The sequence below is a fragment of the Magallana gigas genome, chromosome 1 (assembly GCF_963853765.1).
Source record: "Magallana gigas chromosome 1, xbMagGiga1.1, whole genome shotgun sequence".
NCBI classification, from domain to species: domain Eukaryota; kingdom Metazoa; phylum Mollusca; class Bivalvia; order Ostreida; family Ostreidae; genus Magallana; species Magallana gigas.
This window is the reverse complement of record NC_088853.1, coordinates 32818885-32844455: the sequence shown is the minus strand read 5'-3', so window position 1 is coordinate 32844455 and position 25571 is coordinate 32818885. Positions and strand designations below refer to the sequence as shown.

The following is a 25571-nucleotide window of genomic DNA, read 5'->3' as shown; positions in this document are numbered from 1 at the left end:
TGATTTAAACAGATTTCAATTTACACTATCTAAAGTTGCTTTCACTTAAGTTACAGCTTTTCTAGGCAAATGTTTTTGGAAAACGATTTCAAGATATTTTTCTATATATTCCTGTGTGAAAATGTGTTCCCCTTCCCATTGTGACCCAACCCTACTCCCAAGTGTCATGATTTTCACAACTTTAAATCAACACTTTCTAAGAATGCTTCTACAGAAGTGTCAGCTTTCCTGGCCTAATGGTTCTGAAAAGAGGATTTTAACAGATTTACTCTATATATTCCTTTGTAAAATTTCGACTTCCCATTGTGGCTCCACCCTACTCCGGGGGTCATGATATTCACAACCTTGAATCTACACTAATTGAGGACACTTCCATATAATTTTCAGTTTTCTTACCAAATGGTTTCTGAGAAGAACATGTTTAAAGATTTACTTTATATATAATGTAAAAATTTGACCACCCATTGTGGCCCCACCCTACCCCTGAGGATCATCATTTTCACAACTTTGAATAAGCACTACCCGAGGATGTTTTCATACAAGTTTCTGCTTTTCTGGCTAATTGCTTTCTGAGAAGAAGATTTTTTAAGATTAACTCTATAAATTCCTATGTAAAAAGTCTACCCCCAATGTGACCCAACCTTACCCCCGAGGGTCATGATTTTCACAACTTTGAATGTATTCTATCTGAGAATGCTTCCACAAACTGGCCTTTTGGTTATTAAGAAGAAGATTTAAACAAAAAAATCTCGAAAATATTTAATAATTCCTAATTACCTTCCTTTGCAAAACAGCGTGGTCCTTGTTTTTCATAACCTTTCATCCCCTTAGCCTAAGGATGCTTTGTGCCAAGTCTGTTTAGCCTAGTGGTTCTTGAGAAGATGTTGAAAATGTTAAAAGTTTACAGACCGACAGACGGACAGACAGGCGGACGACAAACAAAATATGATCAGAAAAACTCACTTGAGCTCTCAGTTCAGGTGAGCTAAACATGATAAAAAAGTTAGTGTGTTGTTGTATTTCTAGGAACAACAAATACTTTTCAGCTTGATTATTCACTTTCAAATTAAAGATTAAAAAAACCCACTTATCTGTAGTATATTGTTTTATACAGTGTATATTACATATACAAATAGTTATACAAGTTTTAAAAATGACATGAACTTACCATTAGCTAATTCTAAGACAATAATATCTTTTGAAATTCATTTTCTTTTTTTTTTCAATATTGTTATATTGTCTATACTGAATTTTTTTTAATACAAACATGCAGCTGTATGTTGTTGAGATTCATCCGATACTAACATCTTATAAAATATTATATTTTGTTTAATACTCATTAATCAATATTTAAAATACTTAAGTGAATAAATAACCAATACTTAAGATAATAAATAATAAATAACCAATATATCAAATATATATGTGTATATCATACAGTAAAAAATATTTGACGTTTGTATTTTTATACCCTAACATTCTATGTAAAACGCAATTGCTGTTGTTGTTTAGAAAAGGTATACCAATATCATTAATAAATTAAAAAAAATAACGAAAAAAGCATTGTTCCATGCATGCACAAAGATACAAAATATGAAATTCAAAAATAATTTGTCTCAATATAAAACCATAATACTAAGTGAAAAAAACATTAAACCTACAAAATAAACATCGGTTAATTAATGTCACTGTTTTAATCTTATTGGTTATAGTATATATTTTCTCCCATGTGTGACTTTATAAAACTCTGCAAGGTTTCATTAAGTAGTTGATACTCTCTCTGTAACGAAACAAAATGATAGATTTACAATTTCTTCGTTGCATTGCACTGAACTAACGTAATAATTTTGTCCAATGTGTTTACCATAGCTAATTAAAACTCAGGCAAATTGAAATGCTACGGAAACTACCTGATAAAACTTATCGCGCTATCACATTTTATAAGAAAGATCTCAAAGAAACAAATTAATCTCTTAAACATATGTTTGTGTTAACAGACATATCAGGTTTACCTCGGTTGAGCACAGTTCAGGACGTCGTGTCTGTAGGAGTCTGACCGCAGAGAACACGTCTATCTCCTCGTCCATTGTCAGTTGTTGTATCAGGTTGTATACAGCACAGAACACGCCACACAGAGCAGCTCCGTCACTTTAAATGAAAGTGAATTTAATATCATGCTAAGTAGTGATTTTTGTTTTAAATTGGATTGCTGTTATACATTTTTCGGACAAAAAACACCCTACAAAGATACGAAAACGCAATACATGAGATAATGGCATATATTTACATTCTACTGTGTTTTTCCATTAAATTCTGTGGTCTTCAAATGCCTCTAAATGCAACAAGTAGTCAAAGGTCAAATTAACGAGTTTTATTATGACGTCACAAACGTTGAACACTGTAAACTGCAACGTCACAAGCGAAAATCAAAGTTCACGCTTGTGGCTGTTACTGTGGCTCTTCCATTAATATTAACTTACCCATAGGATAAGATAGGAATTTTAAGGTATTTTTTACATTTGCAGACAAGGCAAGAAGTTACAAAATGTAAATATAAGCATTAAATCATGATTTTTTGAAGTATACACTCTCATAACTGCAGCGGTGTGTGCATACAAATTTCCATAACGCGCTAACGCGCGTTACTCAATTTGTATGCACACACCGCTGCAGTTATGAGAGTGTATACTTCAAAAAGTCATGATTCAATGCTATAGTGTTTGTCGTTAAAGATAAGTTTTTTCTCACTTTATATCGGACCAGATATTTAAGGAAACTAAGAAGCTGCTCAGGTCGCGTTTTTGTAAAAGAAACATCAACGGAGTGTATCGTCTTACTGAGACTTTAACATTAAAAACCCTTTAATTATATTATTGTTCAGACAAAATATTCAATATTTCCTCTTTTTCAGTTTCAATATATATCAGTGCAATATATAAAAGTAGTATATTACAGCAGCATTAGTACGTAATAACAATGCATGAACGAATATTGCTTAATAAAAACATGAATTAAAACAACAATACCCCTGGGTTTCCAAAACAAACATATTAAGGCAAAACATATCGGTTTTATCAATAACTACTTCATTATATGTGTTACTTTGTCTAGTTCTTAATAATCTCTCTCAACTTTTATGCATTTTGCATATACAACGTTATGTTACATCAAAGATGAACGTGACACAAGTTTTTAGAAGCACGTTTCAAGTAAAGCAAACATTAAACTATTGATAGGTGTTAAAAACAAAATTTAGATTATACTTGGTAGCGCTGTTCTAGTCGGATTACAGTCATTTCACGTATATCTTTTACAATTTTATCCTATGCTATAGTATGCGATATCAATGATGTCCTGAGATTTCAATGCAATGTTGTGGGATGTGTATGCAATGCTATGAGAAAATGAAATGAATGGCTTAATGATATACTATGTTATGGTATGATATGAGATTTAAACAAAAAATGCCTCCACACACAGAAGAGTTCCTCACATTTTGAAGAAAAATGATAATAAGTCAAAGTTTACCAATAATCTGCAATGTAAACATATATTCCTTTAAATAAAACATTTAAAACTGATTAAAAATCATGTTGTATGCTATGATATGGTATGCTATAGTATGATATGTCGAATGAGATTGTATACTATTGTATGAGATTCCAATGCTATGATATGAGATTCCAATGCTATGCTATGAGATTTTAATGATATGCTATGTTTTAGTGTATGTTGTAAAAGATATGTTCGAACTAACTGTAAACGACGGCATATAAAAGCCTGACCGAGGAATAAAACAAGTATAATACCTTTTATCGAATATTTGGTAAGTTGTAACATTCTCTTGTTCAATTCTTATAAATCACACATTAATACTTTATTAGATTTCTTTGATTTCCTAAATTGTGATTCTGTTGACCATGCTTTACGATCAATTCATTCAGTCTTGACTCTATCAATGTCTAAATTTTGTAATACAACCTAATATTTAATTTGGCCTTGGTCGGATTTCTAACATATTTCATAGGCACATAAAACTACGATGTGTTATTTCGCTGAATTATGTGTAACTTATATATAACGTGTTCATTGACACACCCTCCGCCCTTGTTTCACTAAAGGTAGGGTAATTCGCCTTATACATATCTTTTTGTAGAAAGAAATTTCGAGGATGTATACTGCTTAGTTTTGATGTTTTCATTTTTTTAATGAAATAAACATCACGTATATTGGTCAAAATGTTCGTGTTGTTTGAGAACCTTTGAACAAGAAAACAATAACAACACAAATATATTTAAGGTCAAAATGAATTACAAATAATTTAAGATAGAAACAATTTAAATTATTCTTATTTATTTAAATTTTATTCTCAACAGTTTTTTTTTTTATTTAGATAAAATTCAGTCGTAAATTTATTCATTATTAAAGTAAAACGTCATAAATGATTGTAGTTTTTGTTATATTTCTAATTGCCTTTAAGTATTCCCGTATATTCTGACAGCTGTAGTCTTTACTTCGAAAATAAAGTGACTGATATTTTTATAAATGTATAAAACCTTCCTGTTTCTAGCCTAAAAGAGAGTATAAGCTGAACAAAAGGCAACGTAATACACATACATGCCTTGAAAGAAAGAAAAAATCATACCCCCCCCCCTTGCAGAAAATATTCAATTAAATAAATAAGAAATAAAACAAGAGTACAGATAAGAGACAGTGTTATTTAAATGTACCGGCTCATGACGACAATTGGTCCTTCTGTTTCAGTGCTCCGTGCAAACGATACCAAACCAAGAATGTGAGTCACTGTCTCTGAATTGTTTTCTTGGAGGCTGTTCAATGGCTCACTTATTTCAACAGACCAAGCTTTGTCGTTAAACTTTAAAAAAAAATAAAATGTTCTTTAAACCTCCTGGGAAGTTCGGTTTCATTCATATGATTAAAAAATCGACTTTTCAGATAGTATATACTTACACCCTTTTTAGTAATTTCAATTTTGCTGCTCTTGATTTCCATGGTTTGTTCGTGTTGTAATTTTACTGTGAAAGGGGTGACTTGTTTTGTTGTGGCTGTTGTTGGAAGCCATTTACTCGCCTGTAAAAAGAATATTTAAACTGGTATTTTCAAAGTCATTGCACACTATATACTTCAGAACAAAATATGAGTTTAAAATGATCTATATTACAAATTAAACATAGTTTTTTGACTTGTAATCCGTACATATTCTACATTGCAGAGAGGTTCCATACAAATTACAACTTCCGAGTCATAATCCGTAATCAATCGTAAGAAGTCTACAGCGTCACCTTGTGTCGGGTAGTTGGTAATGATAAACGCATTTTGATTGGTGAAAGACTAAAAATATCACATATACGATGATATTATATGTACAACCATTATTCTCTTCGATTATAAAAATAGATAATTCATAAATAAACAAAGACGAAAGTTCTCAAAACTTACGGGAACACTAATGGCATTGATGTAACTCCCTCGATTTGGAACATTTGACGTCAGAAAAAGGACGTACTTGTCAACTAAACGAATTAAATACTCATTAGCTTGATTCCAATGATGTATATATAAAACTAAGATATGTGTATAATGGAGAGATAAGAACGATAATGTTTTGCACAGCTAAGACATTTTGGGGAAAAAAACAAACGTTTAAAAATGTTAAATGTTAAAATTGTTGCAAATGTAGCCAGCAACCACCACCCCCCACCACAAACACACACATATATAAACATGTTGTATACAGAGTCAAATGTATTAACGTTGTTTTGCTTATATTTAGGAAGAATATATATTATATTTTGAAAGATCTATTTTCAAGTTTAAGAAAAGCAGGATATCACAAACTGAAAATATTTTTTTTAACTGGGGTATTGTGTAATACAGTTGTTTTATTTACACTATGAAAAAGTCAAAATGAAAAAAACAAAACAACAGTTAAATGAGATAAAAGGCACCTACGAGGATGAATGGACGCTGAGGGGTCATGAAACTGTGAAGTCACTTTGTAGTCTTTCTCTGTGTATTGTGGTCGAACTGCTAGTAGTCTCTAAATGATACGTTGAATGTGATACATGTATTATAAACAAACGTTTATGTGGTATGTCTGTTGAGGCTTTATATCGAATACAAACATATTGTTTAAAAGGCAAGAAGCTGTCAACTAATAATTGGTCACATCTTGCACCAACATAGACTTAAAATGTGCAATGTACTCTCAAAATTAAAGCAACAGTTTTTAAATGTCTTTCAAAAAAGCTCAGTGCATGTTATTTAACGACCAACTGTGAGATTAGTTTGAATATTATTTCATACTTGATAAACTTATCTCTCTTCTTATCACCCACCTTAACTTTGTTTTGGTTTTATATACAATACATATCAAACCTGAAGTTCCTTTTTAAATGCTGAAGAATTTGCTGGTTTGATTTCAGTTTGATTTTTCTGTAGAAATTCTGTCGCACTTAGAACACCTGGTGGTGCTCTAAACAACTCAAGGAGGGTAAGGAATATGGTCTTGTATTGTTCCTATTACCAAATATATGCTTGGTCATTGATAAACAGTTCAACATCTTTCCAAACATGTTTTTACTAAACGTTTTAAATAACAATTCTTTTTTTTTTTTACACTTATATGGATTTAAATAATTTTACGTTTGTTGAATACAAATTGGACTGAAAATTATTAATATATAAACTGAAATACGTAATTAATAAATGTTCCTCTCTTTCCTTTTATTTTGCGCTTATTAATTAATAACTTCTTCTTTTCGACTTGAGATATAATACAAAAACCTCTTAACCATTCGCAAAACTAAACACTCCAATACTGAACTTGATAACGGTTACTGATTTTAATAATGGTTATGCTGATTTAATATCAAAGGAAATTGAACGATACTTATGTTTTACATTTCTCGAATATATTTCATATTTACATATGTTTGAACCATATTCATCCGGTTTCTTCTCATTTTCTTAATATACTCCGCAATGTTGATTTTGTTCTGTGTTTTTCTCGCTTCAGACAAAGCATCTATTGCAATATAGGTCCCTGTTCTCCCTATTCCAGCACTGAAAACAGAAATCAATGCTCCAATAGCTATTGTAGCGTTACGTTACATTCATGTGAATGAAAAATATTTTGCAAAGATTAAAGTTATATGTACCTTTTAAATACGCATGGTTACACTATTTTTACGACATACATGTAACTATATTTATGTACCTTTCAGTATATACCAGTATTTTACATTAATCATGCACTTAAATCATTTTGCTCATTTACATGTATGTTTGGGGATAGAAGACTTTACACAGCATCATGCCCATATACACTTTATACAATTACCTGCAGTGAACCAAAACAGGACCCGTATGGCCGCCGTTCTGTGTCCTTGTCACGTGGTCATGAAAAAGTAAGAGACAAAGCGGTTCCGGTATTCCATGGTCCGGCCAGGCAGTGTAATGATACTGAGTGATTGTTCTTCTGTCATCTTTGCACTAAAATGATTTTTAATACGAATTTTAAACATTATGTATTTAGGTGCGTTCACAATGATTGATTTTAATGACAAGGAAATCATAAGTTGTTCTAAATCATTTGAATATATCAATACAATAAAATGTGTTCAACTCGATTGTTTAACATATCTCAACGTCCTTTACAGTTAATCGACGACAGATTCACTGATTTATTTTATAAAAACTTAAGGAAAAGAGCAAAACTTGATGAAATCATGTTTAAAATTGAAAAAAAAACAGTGTTTTTTTTTTTCTCAAAATAAAACCTTTTTATTGGTGACTGTAAACTTCCGGACAATGTAAAATGCATATCGCTTTTCTTCCAATGAGTGAATAGAAAAACTACCACAATCCATACTTGTTTGTAAATTTGGCCAATATTGGACGCATTTCCACTGTAAAATATACATATATAATTTAACAATTGTTTTATAAAATAATTCAAATCATATCAAAACGGATTTTTTAATAAAAAAGAAATGTATACTCACCTTGTTACCTTCCATGAGATTTGTTAACATTACAACCTGCTCCACTTTCTTTTGCCATATCATTGACCAAAAGTCCGCCACTGTGTTTTGTTTTGGTCCTGTAAAAGTTTTCAAAAATATAAATATGCATAATGAAATGAAAATAGCATTTAAGAATTAATACCAATGTGACATTTCCCTTTTAAAACGGCATTAATGTGAAATTCAAACTAAAAACAGTTATGTACCTTGTGCTGCAATGTACATCTTTTCTTCGGTAATACCCTGAAAAATCAAATAGATAAATGTATAAATGTATGAACTCATTGCTGAACTAGGCTGAACATTTTCATACCATGATTTCATCTACTTACATCGATATAATTGGCGTTGATGTAGTCTGCACGCTTGTCGGCCAGTACAACTCTTGAATGATCATCTGTAAATGATTTCAGAATTGCTAATTAGTTATAGTACAACATACAAATAAGATTTTAAGTTGAGAAAAAAAATCTACCTTAGGTATTTCCTCTGGGTATGAATGTGTCTGCGATTGTGAATGTAGCAAGGATAACACAGGAAATTGTTTTACAACAGCTGCGGATCATATATCTTGGTCTACCACGATTTAGGCGTGATTTGATACACGAGTTTATTTAATTGATCGTGATTTTATCATGTCAATTACTGTATGAATACAGCGGACTTCTTTTGATATTGCTTTGATTAAATCTGCAGTACTTATTTGCTGAAAACATTTGTTTGCAATAAATTAAGACAGGAAAAGTTATAGTCAAAAAGGTTTTAATGTATTATATAAGGGACAAATTATCATATCTTTGAATGCATTGTTTGTGATATTTGAAATAAAGTTGTATACACACATGGAAATGTTGTTTTGAATCTGTTCTTTGGGATGTTTACAGGAAGTTTTGCCACATCACATGGATATTTCTCTCCGTATAACAATGTCTGAAATGTTAAGTTTATCAACATATTAAATGAAGTACCAAGTTCAGGCTATGAAGAATAAACAATGTTGTTCTTCCAAAGAGAAACTTGCTCAAGAAGTGATTCCTAGAATAATGAAGCAGTGGACTTACTGGCTCTCGTCAATAAAATTCACTGTTTTTTAATATATTTTTTCCAACATAAATCGGCAAGGCCTAATTTCTTATGAAACTGTTAGTAAAGTACGAGTAACTTTAGATAAATTCTGCTATTAAAAGATATTGAACAATGCGGTTTACTAGACTCTGTTAGACTATAATATATTTGAATCAAGAAACGATAGGACGCAGAATATAAATATGTGCCATTCTCTCAACTGAATGTTAATGGAAAAGGCTTGAAAGGTTCCTGAATGGCAGAGGTGCATGCATGATATATAACTCAATCTCTGAACGGGAGATAATCAATCTGTTTTCGGATAACATGTCACAGTAAACTGCCCCAAAATGAAATAAAGGCTACTTCTCCAAAGTTTACTTCTCCAAGGTTACGAAATTAACTAGAGAAATGTAAAATGAAGTACATAACATTTGATGATATTTTGAAAATATTATACTGAAAACGAAAATATATTAAAAAATAATTAAATAAATAAAACAAAACTACCCACTGCATATTCCTTCTTGAAACCGTCATCATCATTCTTTGATTTTTCTTCAATAGTTTTTCCTAAGTATGATATGGCAACATCAAGGAGGGGCTCTTCGTTCACATAAAAGTCTCCGTATGGATTTTCCTCATGTATTATTTCATCAATATCAAGATCTTCATCCTTTGAGTCTCTATTTTTTCTTATTTTTATCGATTTCTTTGTTTCTCCTAACTTTTGTTCCATCTCAGTATTTATTACATCTTCGATTTCTTCTACGTGGATATCATTTGTCTGATACAAGTTTGAAAAGGCCATCGTGTTTGGGGCAGCTGTTGAATTGAAAGTCATATTTTAATTAAATAGGAAACGTCTCTTGAATTTCTTTTAGAAAAATGTTTTGATAATCAACTTTAAACGCCCTCTATAGAACAAGAAAAACAACTGTTATAAACTAACCGTTTGTGTGCTGTTCAGTCCGTTTTTGAACTGAAGAACTACGTGCCCTACAACAAATGTACGTTACATGTAACATTTATGAACATGGAATACTGAGTAAATCATGAAGAACCTATATTAAATCATCGATTATTAAAGTAATTAACTCCTTTTGTTTTAATTATTATAAACATTTAGCATTAGATGAGTTTGACTAACATGTCAATCTTTTCTCATTCATCAATAAACAGATTAAACACATGTTACAAATAATACGTCAACATTTCTTACCGTTTATAAAGAACTAAAAATACAACAAAAAGGATAATTATGATGATGGCTGCAGTAGTACCGCCAATGACTCCTTGTAAATTGTTTGTATCAGTATCCCTGAGAGGCTTAAACATTTGAAATAGAACGTAAAGTTTCTTTGAAATAAAAAACATCAAAAGTATTTGGAAATAAACACTTTCTAGTAATTTCAGAATAAAACAAAATCATTTAAAAGATTAATTTTAAATTAAAAAAGTTAAATAAACCTAAAAAAAAAATGCACGTTTACTTATTACAGAAGTTGGCTAACACAATGATAGTATATAAAGGTAGGTTAATAAAAAATAAAAGACTCAAATCCATTAATAATATAAATTCAGAACTGTTTACATGTAGATTGCCTCTGATCACTTTCACAGTACTTAAGATTATAATTCCATTTTTGACACACTGTGAAATATATGCAACATTAAGAGATTCACAATTAAATTGAATAAAAAAAACCATGTTGATGTAATAATAAATATCAAGTCTTATCAACAAACCTGAGAATAAACGTTACAAATCCCCGTCAGGTGGTTACATGAATAGTTGACACAATTTGCTCCACAACTCTGTGTGCAGTTTATGCCATAGAACGTGTCATCGCAAACTTGAAAAGAACAATCAAATTGATGTATGTAATTTGTTTGCGATCGCCAACTTGAGTGATATATTAAATGTATGTCTAAACACTCAGACAAAATTATTCCAACAAAGCAGAGTAGTTATTTCGACGTTTTATTTTATATGGGTTAATATAGTCAGTTTAACGACAGTTATGCTTACTCTCATTACACGTGGCTCCATTCCATCCTGGTATACATCCTCCATCACACTGCCCTGTTAACCTGTCACATGCACGAGTCAGGTTACAGTTTTCACTGCATTGGTTCACACAGTTAGATCCAAAGTACCCGGCAGTGCATTCTACAATGATTTTTGGCTTGATTGTTTTTTCATTGTTGTCTTTTTTGTCTTTTATTACACATTACATGTAATAATAAACCTTTACTAAGGTTAATGCATGGATTAAAGGTAATTTTGATCTTAATGTTTTATTCATATCAATCCTGCGAATGTCATTGTCATTTAAATTTAGAACACGTGGTTTTACTCCACCCTCTCAGTTTTGCAGTAAAAATTGTGCATCGTGTTTTAGTATTATTCCTAAAATCTATGTATTTGTAGTCAAATATAAAATCTAAACGTTTATTGGTTTTGAAACTCACCTCACTAATTTGTGTTTAAAATGAGTTCTAGAAATGAGTGTGATTAAAGAAAATATAGATTTTTTTCTGCTGTTGAAAGTGTTAATAGATTTAGTAGTGACCCCCTAAGGATTAATCTTCGATCCGCGCCTGACCTAGTAATAGCATCAATATTGAAACTGACTTTACTATTTTATGCAGAATTTTTCTTGAAAATGGCTCGATATACTAAGTTTGCATACAAAACAGACACCCATTCATTTTTTTCAAAAAGCATGGTATTGCACACCAAACGCAATAAACATGGCTATAATTTAATAAAGCAACCCAATGTTTATATTTTCAACCATGTGTAGATTGACGAACGATAACTCTGTTCTGAAAATCATCGTTTAATTTTTGTTTTTTCAAAAAGCATGGTATTGCACACCGAACGCAATAAACATGACTATAATTTAATTAAGCAACCCAATGTTTATATTTTCAACCATGCGTAGATTGACGAACGATAACTCTGTTCTGAAAATCATCGTTTAATTTTTTTTTTCAAAAAGCATGGTATTGCACATCAAACGCAATAAACATGGCTATAATTTAATAAAGCAACCCAATGTTTATATTTTCAACCATGTGTAGATTGACGAACGATAACTCTGTTCTGAAAATCATCGTTTAATTTTTTTTTTTTTTGAAAAAGCATGGTACTGCACACCGAACGCAATAAACATGGCTATAATTTAATAAAGCAACCCAATGTTGATATTTTCAACCATGTGTAGATTGACGAACGATAACTCTGTTCTGAAAATCATCGTTTAATTTTAATAACCACTAGATGATAAAATAAGAAATATATCTTAACAGATTTTCGTGTTTTAAAATATATCAAAGTAGGGTATGGTATAAAAAAAAAACGACCAGAACTTACGTATTTTGAAATTGTTATCCGAACACTTATACTTTCGCTAGAAATTTCAAGGGATTTGAACTTTCATTCAAGCACTTCTGGATTATTACATACTTAGAATTCACAGGGGTGATATAGTATTTTGAAATATATATATATAATTATTGGACTGCTCACTGACAAAAATCGGGCTTACTGAAAACGCCTTTATGATATATAAAATTGCAAGAGAAAGTGACGTCATTTTGCCGTGTCAGGCTTTCAACACATTTTAACATAAACAATATTTAGAACGGCTTTTAAGAGTGCAGTGTCATTATTAAACATTCAGTGCATAAATATATTTCGAAATTGAGGTCAGCAAATATTTCATTAAACAAGTTGTATGTTTTATTGACGATATGCTTTAATTATTATGATGAAGTCCATTGACTTTCGGAGAACATTTTTGTTTCCATTATGTTAATGTTTTTTAAGCTGTTTTTTCTTTGATATGCTACATGTATATACGTAAAGACACAACATCAAAACTTATAAAGATATGTATCAGTGATACAAAATTCACAAAATTAACCTAAGCCGGTGTTTTAATAATGTTTGAAGTAAACGAGCTTTCTGATAATCGCAAAGTTTTCTTTAAAAATGCAAGTATGCATTGTCTGTGTATTTGTATGGTGTACAAGCACAATAATTATTTTTATTTCTCAAAATATTTTGATACGGAATTATAAAACAAGCCTGCAAGGGTTCTAAAAATTGAAAAGAAAAGAAACTTCAGTTTCCCTAGAAAAGCGGTTTTCTCAACAACCCAACTGAGTGTTTTGCATAGTTTTAATGATATATACATTTTTATATGCATATTTTTTTCGGTCGTTTTTAAAACTCACAAGTTAATAGGTTACTATTTTTGTTTGGTATGTGTATGAATATCATTGACGACTGGTCACATTTTAACAATATTCAAATTAGTTACGATTTAACGATTTTTTTTTTCTTTTATGTCTTACACACCTGGTATTTAATTTGAATATATCGCATTTAATTATTACGCATATTCAGTCATCTAGTTAAAGCAGAATTTGTATGATACATAGCTGTGACGTTTACTTTGATCACACGTGTCTCCTTTCCATCCTAATTTACAGCCTCCATCGCATCTCCCTGTAAACATGTCACATATACTGGTGACGTTACAGTTTACACTACAACTTTGCATACAGTTTTTACCAAAGCGGCCAGGATCACAATGTGCAATAATATCCATTTATGTATAATTCATTAATAATATAAATAGGCGTGGTCCTCAGTGAGGTAGAATACGGTCATTCCAAAAATATGTAACATAAATAAATTAATAGCATAAAATGTGTCAACGTTGTTTTTTTTATGTCCATTCACAGTGTACATGCAATAATCATCTTTTTTTCTTATTAGACAAGCATATTGCCAATAACTGTTCTAATAGCAAAATCGAAATACTGCAGTTTATGAGAAAAAATTAAAAATTTCTTGGCGTGAAAGTTTACCTTAATTTGCCTTATGATTTGATAAAACATTAACTAAGATTAGTTATTGTAAATTACTTCATCGCAATATACACAATAACTTCTGATGTGAAATAAACGTTTTACTTTGATCACATGTGATTCCTGTCCAGCCTGGTTTACACCCTTCGTCACACTGTCCATTAAATCTGTTACACTGATTCTCTATGTGACAGTTGTTGCTGCATGTCTGACTACAGTCTCTACCGTAATGACCTTGCTGACATTCTACAAGTTGTTTTTGTTTAAAATGTTTTTGTTTTGATCCAACAGATCGAGGGTCACACTATTTAAACTTTTAATATTGTTTTCTAATTTTCATTGAAAACAATAAAAATGTTTCTTTTTCATCGTTGTAGTTATAATTTGAAAGCAATTAAAATCAAAAACCCACCCTTTGATTTTTGCTTGGTATGTATATGAATATCATTAATGACTTGCCACATTTTAACAACATGCACATGCAAATTAGTTATGGTTTGATGCAACTACATTAAAACTACGTTCTACGTTTACATGTTTTTTTGTATTGGCAGAGTAGCATTACAGATTAAAAAGAAAATACAACAATGAAATGTTACCTTCAATGTATATACATGTATGCTTATCATTCCTTAGTAACAATAATTGATGACACATGTATCAATTAAATTCATATATGATATTCATCTTATTTCAATCAACATTTTTTAATTCAAGATACGACCTGAGATGAATATTAAAAAATGATTGAAATATTTTTTTTTTCTTTTACGTCTTATACACAGCTGATATTTATTGTAATAACGCATATTCAGTCATCTAATTATAGCAGAATTTAAATGCTTAAATATCTGTAACGTTTACTTTGATCACACGTGTCTCCTTTCCATCCTAATTTACAGCCTTCATCGCATCTCCCTGTGAACCTGTCGCATATACTGGTGACGTTGCAGTTTACACTACATATTTGCATACAGTTTTTACCAAAACGACCGGGATCGCAATCTGCAATAATATCCATTTATGTATAATTCATTAATAATATAAATAGGCGTGGTCCACAGTGAGGTAAAATACGATCGTTAAAAAAATATGTAACATAACTAAATTAATAGCATAAAATGGGTCAATGTTGTTTTTTATGTTCATTGACAGTGTGCATGCAATAATCATCTTATTTTCTTATTAGACAAGCAAATCGCCAATAACTTCTATTATCAAAATCGAAATACTGCAATATATAAAAAAATATTAAAAATTTCTTGGCGTGAAAGTTCACCTTAATTTGCCTTATGATTTGATAAAACATTAACTAAGATTAGTTATTGTAAATTACTTCATCGCAATATACACAATAACTTCTGATGTGAAATAAACGTTTTACTTTGATCACATGTGATTCCTGTCCAGCCTGGTTTACACCCTTCGTCACACTGTCCATTAAATCTGTTACACTGATTCTCTATGTGACAGTTGTTGCTGCATGTCTGACTACAGTCTCTACCGTAATGACCTTGCTGACATTCTACAAGTTGTTTTTTGTTTAAAATGTTTTTGTTTTGATCCAACAGATCGAGGGTCACACTATTTAAACTTTTAATATTTTTGTTTGAAATTTTCATTGAAAAAATAAAAATATTTCTTTTTCACCGTTGTAGTAATAATTTGAAAGCAATTTCATTATTTCATTATTTTTTTAATCAAATTCTAAACTGAAAGTTATACATCCATAAATGATAAAACACAAATTGAAAGTTTACTTGATTTCAAAACCGTTTTGATATATAACAATACTTTTTTTATAAAATAAATCTTAACATTTGAAACATGTGCAAAATATAAACTAAAACAGTAAGAACTTGATATAACGAAGACCAATAAAAATGCTGTTCTTGGCCTTTTCATCAATCAACTGAAATACTAAATATAATTAATATAAGAAGTGAAAAAAGTTACGTAGATCACATGTGTTCCCTGTCCATCCCTGTGTACACCCGTTGTTACAATGTCCTGTTGAAGGGTCACATTGTCTGGTAACGTAACAGTTTACACTACATTGGTGACTACAACCTATCCCATAAAACCCTGGCTGGCATTCTTAAACAACACCATAATATAGTCAAAAACATAAGTAAATTCTTAAATATTTATAAAAAAGCAAGCTAAGAAATGATGTTTCTTTCACCTTTCTTCACCTTTTTTTTATATGATAGTACAAATTTTGAAAAAAGAAATATAAAATTACTTTGTTCACATTGGTTCCCTGTCCATCCCGATGTACACCCGTTGTTACAATGCCCCGTTGAAGGGTCACATTGTCTGGTAACATAACAGTTTACGCTACATTGGTGAAAACAAGCTATCCCATAAAACCCTGGCTGGCATTCTTAAACAACACCATAATATAGTAAAAAAAAGTTAATTCTTAAATATTTGAAAAAAGAAAGCTATGAAATAATGTTCTTTTCACTTTTCTTCACTTTTTTTATATAATAGTACAAATTTTGATAAAAGAAATATAAAAATTACTTTGTTCACATTTGTTCCCTGTCCACCCCTGTGTACACCCGTTGTTGCAATGTCCCGTTGACGGGTCACATTGTCTGGTAACGTAACAGTTTACGCTACATTGGCTTCTACAATATATGCCATAAAAGCCCGGCGGACATTCTAAAATAGCATCATAATATATTCGAGTATTGTTTTTTTTTTCTTTTCTAAAGTGATTAATGCACGTTTCATGAAAAGCTTCTTATAACAGGAATCAGTTCAAATCATACATGTTTCATTGCATTATTCTTTAAGAGTCTCACAGATATTTGAGCAAACAAATATAAAAACCATACTTTTACGTTGATCACATTTGCTTCCTGTCCATCCTTGTTTACATCCTTCGTTACAATGACCTGTGAACCTGTCACATCTACTGCTGTAGAAACAGTTTTTGCTGCATACCCCTCTACAATATCTACCGTAAAAACCCTCTTGACATGCTGAAATATTAAAATCAAATTAAAGTATATTTTTCACTTGCATTTTTTTGCAATGTTTAGCAAATGATAGGAAATATCAAGATAATAAACATTAAGTAACTATCAACAAATAATTATCAGACTAGGATTTGTCATGATTTTGTTAAAACATTTTCATTTAATTTGTCTTGATTTTGTTAGTACATTTCCCTCGGCAAAATCGGCGTGGCCCACGATCACAAGGTCCTAAAAGAGGCATTGCTGCACAGATATATGTCAAAATGGCATTTATTATTATATGTATGAACTTTCCTGTCAGTATTGAATTGATCTGAATTCATTTTAATACAATTTTATTGACAGTATCCCAACAACCTTTTTTGGTACCAAATGATCGTTGGTAACATCCGACCGCAAAATAAATTGGTCTCATCTTATCGCCTACATGTAAAGTCTTAAATTAGTCTCCAAGACCAACATTATAACTCACATTTTCAGCTCTGAATTGTTTTGATAATGTTGAATTGTATGAATTTTATAATTGATGTCCCTGCACATGTACGTCACTCGTATTTGAAAAAAAAGGCGCATGTTGAGAACAAAGCATTTACAATTATTTATAATTTTTATCTTCATATATTTAACAAAAATAAAATCTAAAAGAATTACCACGTTGATTACACATGTGTCCTGTCCATCCTGAGTAACACCCTCTGTCACAATGACCTGTTTCTTTGTTACAGCTTGCCAAGTAACAGTTAATATTGCAACTGTCTGCACAACCAATACCATAGAAGCCTTGCTGGCATACTACAATATTCCATTAATTGTAATGGGTGATTTAAAACAAAAACAAAAAAAACTGGTTTTGCATGATGTTTCATGATTGTTCAGTTTAAGATTTATAAAAGAAAACACAACCATAATTGGAAGGCGATGTAAATCATACAGATACACATTGAAAAAATTATGGATAACATTTGTGTAAGGAATACTAAAGTACAGTGACATGGTTATTATTGAATAAAACCGACTTTTAATTGATGAAACAAAGCAATATCTGCGTATCAAAAATAAGTCAATCAGAGTCATTTTTGTAATTTTTAGAGAAAATGAATTGTAAAAAAGTAGAAAAAACGAGTACATCTACTTATGTTAACCAAAAGCTGATAAAAAAAACTATGACAAAATATCAAATAAATTGATATTTCATATCATTATTATATTTTTTGGGGGGCACCACTCTAATTATACTATAGTTTTGGTGGTTTTTTTTTTGGAAAACTAATCATTACAAACAAATGTGATAACTCAATTACGATCAACAAATGCCTGATAAGAAAATCTATACTAGACATGTAAGCAATTGTACATAAATACAAATATAAATATTTTTTTATAAGTAAGACTACAACATTTCCATCTAAAACCAGACTACAGAGTTTTTAATCTTTGTTAATTGTACTATAATAGTTCACCTTGATCACAGATTGATCCCTTGTATCCTGGGAGACACCCAAAACAGTGACCTGTGTTGATGTCACAACGCTTATCCTGACAGTTGATGGGACACTGTTGGTCACAATGTACACCATAGACACCTTCCCTGCTACAACCTACAGGTAATCACAAAATTTACCAATAATTTGAAAAAAAAAAATCATTTTTGGGGAAAATAACAACATTATTTCCAACTCTGAACTCGTTCTACATTTATTTCAGTAGTTAAAATAACTTTTTGTTACTAATCTTGATCATTGTAAACTCACCATAAACTTCCAACTCACATAATTCGTAGTAAGCGGATTTGGAGTAATAACTAGGATAATCAAAACCCATTTTACGTTCGTTATAGTATATGACATAACGTCCGTGAATGGGGCAATAGATCCGTTGGTCCAGTAATGGTGTCCAGCCAGCGTTCTGTAATTCGTGGAAACAGATATATCCTTGTTCTTTTATAGTTGTATTAGACACGTACAGAGAGAATCCTGCCATACGGGCTGTATACTCCGTTGGTTCTGCAAAAGAATCCATAATCGATGCTGTAAAAATAAATCTGTATTCTTCCCCATAAAACGTGCTTATCATATTTTTGTCACTGAATCGCACGCTACAACAATCATTTTATTTTTGTCATTCACTGACCAAGTTTGTATAATATTTTTGAATATAAACCATTTCCGAATACACGTAGCTCAAATATTAGGACCAATTTCTATGTAACAATCAAAATTGCATAAAGGGCTCCGACAGGCATAGTATTCAAAGTTGTTTTTAATTGCATAGATTACTTTAAAAAAGTAGCGATGTTGAAGAAACGCATTGATGGACAAATCAAATCCTAAAATTGTTACCGAGGACACCAATGAACACTCTTAAGCGTTTTTTTCAACAGACAGATTTCTGACGGATTTGTTTGTCAAAACAATAACACACTGTCAACCATCTTAAAAATCACTAAACATAATAAAAATCCAAAGCAGAGCAACACGGACCTCTAAAAAATAGACTTAGGAACAGGTGCCTTGGAAGAGTTGGCATCCTTTGCTTTTATTTAGAAACATATAACTGTCGTTATCAAGGAAATATGTATATTTAAAAAGAATAATTCAGAAATTCATATTTTTTTCAAACGTCATCACAACGGCCTTTCAGTATGCAGCTTCCATATGAAAGTTGGGGACGTTTTTTAGTCATTCCAATCAATTAATTGACATATATGAATAATTAAGTTTCAGAAATATCTCAAAATATACAGATTTTCGCTATCTTTAGCTTTTTAAATGTAGGAACAAGTTTCAAATTTGATATATATTGTAAATACATTTTTATCAATATATACTTTTTTCAATAAACAAATTATTTTCTGAAAAAAAATATTTTCAGAAGTACATGCACTGTTCAGTTACTGTAACAAAATAGTTTTACTATTAATTTACGGAAATAATTTTTCCTTATACGATTTGTTTGCAAATCTGAAACTGCCGCAATCAATAACAATTAGTCTTCTTAATAGCTTAAAATGACCAATTGATTTTTTTCCTCTTGCATTTTTTAACAAAGTATATTGATTATGAAATATGAAGAACATTAGTGACAAGGCGGATATGAAATATGAAGAACATTAGTGACAAGGCGGATAACGATCATTACATTCAATTGATCTTAGAATCGTTAATTCTAGCATAATCTTTAACAGTGGACAAAATAGATATCACAATAAATAAAACACGTTTTTTATGAGAATGACGAGGTTTTTTGTTCTTGGGTTTTCTTTTTCAAAAGTATATTTTTTATACATGTACAAAACGATTAAAAAAGGTTGTGTTGTTTTCTATTATATATGATTAATGAAATACATTCACTATATTACATGTGTACGACATGTTTCATATATTTCACAACTATATTATGTATTAATACTATTTTTTTAACATGTGATTCAAAAAATGATCACTAAAACGATATATCATAAAATGTCTAATACTTGGTAGATTATCCGTCCTGTAGTAGATATCGATATGACTAATGCTGACCACACTCCCCAGGTCGACTCTCCACTCAGCTGTTTCCTTGTTGTTTTCTGATATTACACACTGGCCACCAGCAGCACTGCGGTCGGTGAACCATCCGTCTACTGCATTCTTACCTCTCCAGTTCTCTGTGCCTCCCCAAGGATTAGTTTCATAAACATTCTTATGAAGTGCCATGTTTTCTTTAAAAGTAATATATCTGATAAGAAATATTAGTAACAGGTACCCGCAACAACAAAAATTAATTTTTCGGGTTTTGTTTTTAATCTAAACCCTTGCTTAATTAAATTTAAAAATACTTAGTGATACATGTATTCCATTCTCTTCTTAAATGGACTATATATGATATGGGCCAAAAATGGCCCCCTAGGATAAAGATCATCATTTTATTGTTCTTCCTTGTTTTCTTTGTATAGATACATATGTGATGTTTTTACATAATGTTCATCTTGATTCAACTGCCCACAAACTAGAACTATGACATCTTAAAGACAACATTATACCGCCATCTTTAGCATAAAACAGCTTCTTTTCAAGCAGTTTTGTTTCGTGAGTGCAAAGATATCAAATAAATAGGTGAAAACTATATTTTGCATCAATTCTTATAAAAAAAATAACATTGCATTTTATTGTACCCGAAACACTTGAAAAAATGGCGAATTTGGGGGGCCAAATTTAACTCATATCATTTATTTTTACAAATCATTGTATCCAAAAGGATATTGATATGGTTTTTAAAAATGAGTACCTAACTTCTCTCACATAAAAAAAATACTTATATAAATTTTATAAAAAACAAAACAAACTTATAGCTAAACTATATGTTTAGTTATACATGTAGGATTATATTTGGGAATTTAAACAATATTATACTTTTATGCTTATACATAAAGCTCTACTAAATAAAACAAAACATATTTTGCTTGCAATGTGAACCTACCAAAAGCAAAGACATCACTTTTCAGGAAGAGTAAGATGAGCAAGTACAGCATGACTAGCATATCAGTATATCTGAAACAAATACAAAATGCGTATTTACTTTATAATTACCTTTCAACTACACTGTACTACATGTAAATTTCAATGCACTTACTTTAATACATATACGTCTTGTTATCTTTCGTGACATTTTAAACCTTTTATCAATTAAAAGAAATCAACATGCATTTTTCTTATTTTATCATCTAATGATATGGAGGTAAATTTGTAAGACTTTATATATTTATGGAAATAATATCTCAAAGAAAAAAAACATGATGCCTTACAGGGTAAACAAACATTAATGGTTTATAAAATGTAGTAATTTTCCAAATATGAAACGTCTGTTTAGAAGGTGTTTCTAACGGTTTATACATTTGTAATAAGCATACACAAATATATTATTTGGACAAGTACGTCTACAAGAAATATATTGTTCCATAACGTTTTCAAGGATTTTTTTTATATATGTAATGATAAATGTATATCGTCTGAAACAAGGGCATTCGCTCTGTAACTTTTAACTAATTCAAGGAAAATGTTATATTAAAAAAATGATTCATTTGAAATGCAAAGTAATCCTTCAAAATGTATAATTTATCACTAATGACACTGATCAAATAAACATTGGATGGAGAGAGTTTAGTTACAGCTACGAAAGAAAAACATTATTTTTTTTTTCTTTATGAAGTGGCAGTAATGTCATTAGGTTAACCATATAGACACAAAACTAACATTCCAGTTGTTTATGACTTTCAGAACTGAACTGTCACTGTGTAAGACTGAACAAAGAGATGAAATGATTAAATACGCAACTAGAATATAAAATACCTGAATCTAGTGGGAAATCGTAGCACTGGTTAAAATAGAAATAAAATATAAAATAATAAAAAAAAAATAGAAATAGAATATTGACTACACATATATACTTCGTATTTCACTATTAACTGCATATCTTCCAAGGTCATACCCACGAATTCAATAAACATTAATAAAACCTGTTATCAATAGCTTTTGTTTCCTTGAGTTGTTTGTTTTCCTTTATCTTTTTTTTATTTGAATCTTGTCAAATATAATGAGAATCAGAAGGTAACTGTGTTTGTTTTGATTGTTTTGCTATATTTTGTTTATTTCCTTAACATTATGCGCTTTTGGAGATTTGAAAGTTGTACCAAGGTATATCAATCAAGTTATGTCCATTCTGTAATTTGTTTTTCTTCATATTTAGATAGATGGAACAAACAAACAAACAAACAAACAAACAAACAAACAAATAAATATATAAATAAATCTAAAAAAAACAAACGACATTATGAATGATTTTCTTCCATTTTACGAATCCGTATTTTTTTAATTCAAACTTGTTGCTTCCTGGTTGTTCACTTATTACATGTATGCATTGCACATTTGTAGGCATACTAAGAGTTGTCACTATCAATTGGCTTTATATAATTGAATTTACTACATTGGCATTGAGATATTTTTGACAGGCATAAGTCCTCAACTATTACTTGTTGAATTCAAATGTACTTTATATCCGCCGTACCTAAATACGTTACACCTTAAGAATACGAATACCGCCGACATGTTCATGTTTAATGATACAGGCAACATAGGTTTATTCTGTTTTAAATGAATTTACAATGAATGCTTCAAAAGTACATTTACAATTTTTATGATGAAACTCTAATATGCCAGGCTGTTTTAAAATATAAAATACAAATCGTCCAAACGTCAACAATTTTTATTTTATTTTTATAGATTTCTTTAAAGGCCCATTACTATATAAAAGATGTTTAAAACATACATGTATATCATTACCTTCTCAAAGTATGCATGTATGTATAAATAGTTTAGTGCACGAATAATTAACCTAACGAGACAGCGGACGTTCTTTTTAATATAATTTCCGTGTCCATGTAATCCAATAGAATGGGTTTCCTAACTTAAAAATTCTTTAAAAAACTAACTTCCTTATTGATGTGATGCATCATCGTGGATTTTTATGGATTTTTTTAAAAGTATAATACTTTCCATTTATTAATAAGAATGCATAAAAACGTGCATTACATGTACATTGTAGCCTCTGCTACCCAGACTCTTTCGTTCCCAAGTCCAATCGTCCGGCTACGTAAGTCGTCTAGATATCTGAAATAAGTCTAGTGTTATCATAAATGATATGTTATATGTTTGTAATGGATGTTAATACACTTTTCTTTGCCTTTCATTAAAATAGCAATATATTAGAGTTCTCCTTTGAAATACAACTGTTTGTGATCAAGGAATTATGCTTTATATTGTTATTCAGTCCCCAAAAATATCCATACTATAATTAAAATGGAGCTAAATTGATTGTGTTCAAGTGTGAAATAAATGTGCCTAGCAAATTAAACATAGACAAGTCAATTTTTCATCAATGCACTTTCGATCGGTTGAAATACGGTCCTTATTGTTTTCTTACTATGTATCTGATTTTCACTTACTTAACAAGGTCTTCCTGAGACACTTTGTTTAAAATACTTTTATTTCAAATAGAATATATATATATATACCATAAATCTATAAAACACTTTTCAAGTTTATGGAAGACTTTTTTTCTTTTAAATAAAAGATTGTTTTAAAAAGTTATTTCACTTGACAGGTGCGAAGTGTAAAGATATTCTAGCCATGTGTTATGAGGTGTAGCTAATTCTGCTAAACTAGCAATGTCGGTAACTTTTAAAAGTGATTCCGGAAGTCAGGGTGTTCATACAAGCTACTCATGGGGACTAGCTAGTGAAAAGATATGAAACTCAATTGTGTAACTCAATTGTGTAATTGACAGTTACACATTTTTTGTGTGTGGTAAAAACAGATCGAGGGATCAGGAACTCGAAATTATTTGTAGCTTCTCTGTCAATCTTGTGTATAAACAGAGACAAACCTTTACATTCAGTTCGATTTTGTGAAGACTTTATTATACATAGCCATTTTGAATTTCACTATTGATTGTACATTTTTCAACGTCATACTAATTAAAAGTTTATCAAGACTGTTATCTAGCTTTTGTTTTCTAGAATTTATTTTCCCTTCTTTTGGTTTTGATTAAGGAATCTTGTCCAAACTAATCAAATTAGACACTTTTGATGGTTTTTTTTCATAATTTATTGATATATTGTTTATAAGTATAATCATTATGAACTTTTAAGTTATGAATAACATATTATGGGTATATTCATCGATTATTGCCCCCTTTCTCATGATTTTATGTATGGAATTAATTAAGGTCAAAATCATGCTTTGAAACTGTACGCTTTCTTTTTCAAATAGTTTGTTTGTTAAGGAAGTAAATATATCTGGACAAGATTTGAAATATGTTTAATTCACTAGAATGAAATATTGAACTTTCTATTAGTTAGTTTGCTCTTATTAAATAAAAGCAAACATGTTGATATAATGAACATCCTATTTAAATTTAATGATATTACATGTACTCGTTATGTTGTTTTATTTCTTTCTTTTGGGGGGGGGGGGGGTTGCTCTTTTTGAAAAATGTATTCTTTTTTATTAAGGTAACTCACTCCTCATGTTTTGATTTCATTGCGCAGATGATCATTATATTTAAAATGAATATGATTTTATTTATTTAATCATCACAGATAGATTATTATTTCATAATTACACAACATTCATAAAGAAAATCCATTTGAATTGAAGAAACAAACAAGTTTTTTGGGGAACTATTTTTTCGTGCGGAAGGTTTTTTAGACGAAAATGACAGAAACAAGCAATTTTATGAATTTTCAATATACTTTTCTTTTTATTATACTTTATTCATTATTCACATTTTTAACATTTGATAGGTTTGTAACATATTTTATAGGTTCTGTGTGACATGTACAAAATCAAATCTTGAAAATGTGATAGCCGTTTAGCATAAAATCATGCAAATATATAGAACATGTCTGAATTTTTTAAGCCAAATTTTGCGAGAAGTTTACCTTTGAAGCCCTATATCTAAAATTTGACATCACTGACCCCCATGTTACATTATGTCAAAATGATACTGAATACATATCTAGGCAAACTGGATTAATCTTATAAAA

At 30.3% G+C, this 25571-nt stretch overlaps 1 protein-coding gene across 1 annotated transcript; it reads right to left on the bottom strand.

Moving 5' to 3' along the window:
• Positions 1–1208: 1208 nt before the first annotated feature.
• On the bottom strand, positions 1209–21513 carry LOC117686791 (uncharacterized). The gene is made up of 32 exons (XM_066085936.1): positions 21449–21513; positions 20463–20690; positions 18742–18993; positions 18451–18588; positions 17642–17782; positions 16847–17008; positions 16530–16670; positions 16246–16386; positions 15957–16097; positions 15385–15525; positions 14865–15005; positions 14106–14246; positions 11146–11286; positions 10863–10969; positions 10336–10442; positions 10066–10112; positions 9628–9938; positions 8891–8978; positions 8381–8445; positions 8255–8291; positions 8028–8125; positions 7803–7931; positions 7364–7515; positions 6951–7086; positions 6400–6540; positions 5974–6061; positions 5461–5534; positions 5218–5352; positions 4972–5091; positions 4731–4876; positions 2013–2148; positions 1209–1780 (listed from the first exon to the last, which is right to left on the bottom strand). Exons 1-32 carry the CDS (start codon positions 21507–21509, stop codon positions 1700–1702), a joined length of 4167 nt encoding a protein of 1388 aa, XP_065942008.1. The 5' UTR covers positions 21510–21513; the 3' UTR covers positions 1209–1699.
• Between the last annotated feature and the right edge of the window lie 4058 nt (positions 21514–25571).

Bases quoted from the DNA above. Each gene is read 5' to 3' on its own strand.
- LOC117686791 (XM_066085936.1), bottom strand. From the start codon at position 21,509: ATGCTAGTCATGCTGTACTTGCTCATCTTACTCTTCCTGAAAAGTGAT. The intron at 20,691-21,448 runs GTAGGTTCACAT...TTACTTTTAAAG, and splicing joins AAGTGATGTCTTTGCTTTTG to AAAACATGGCACTTCATAAG. The intron at 5,353-5,460 runs GTAAGTTTTGAG...TGATATTTTTAG, and splicing joins TCAATGCCATTAGTGTTCCC to TCTTTCACCAATCAAAATGC.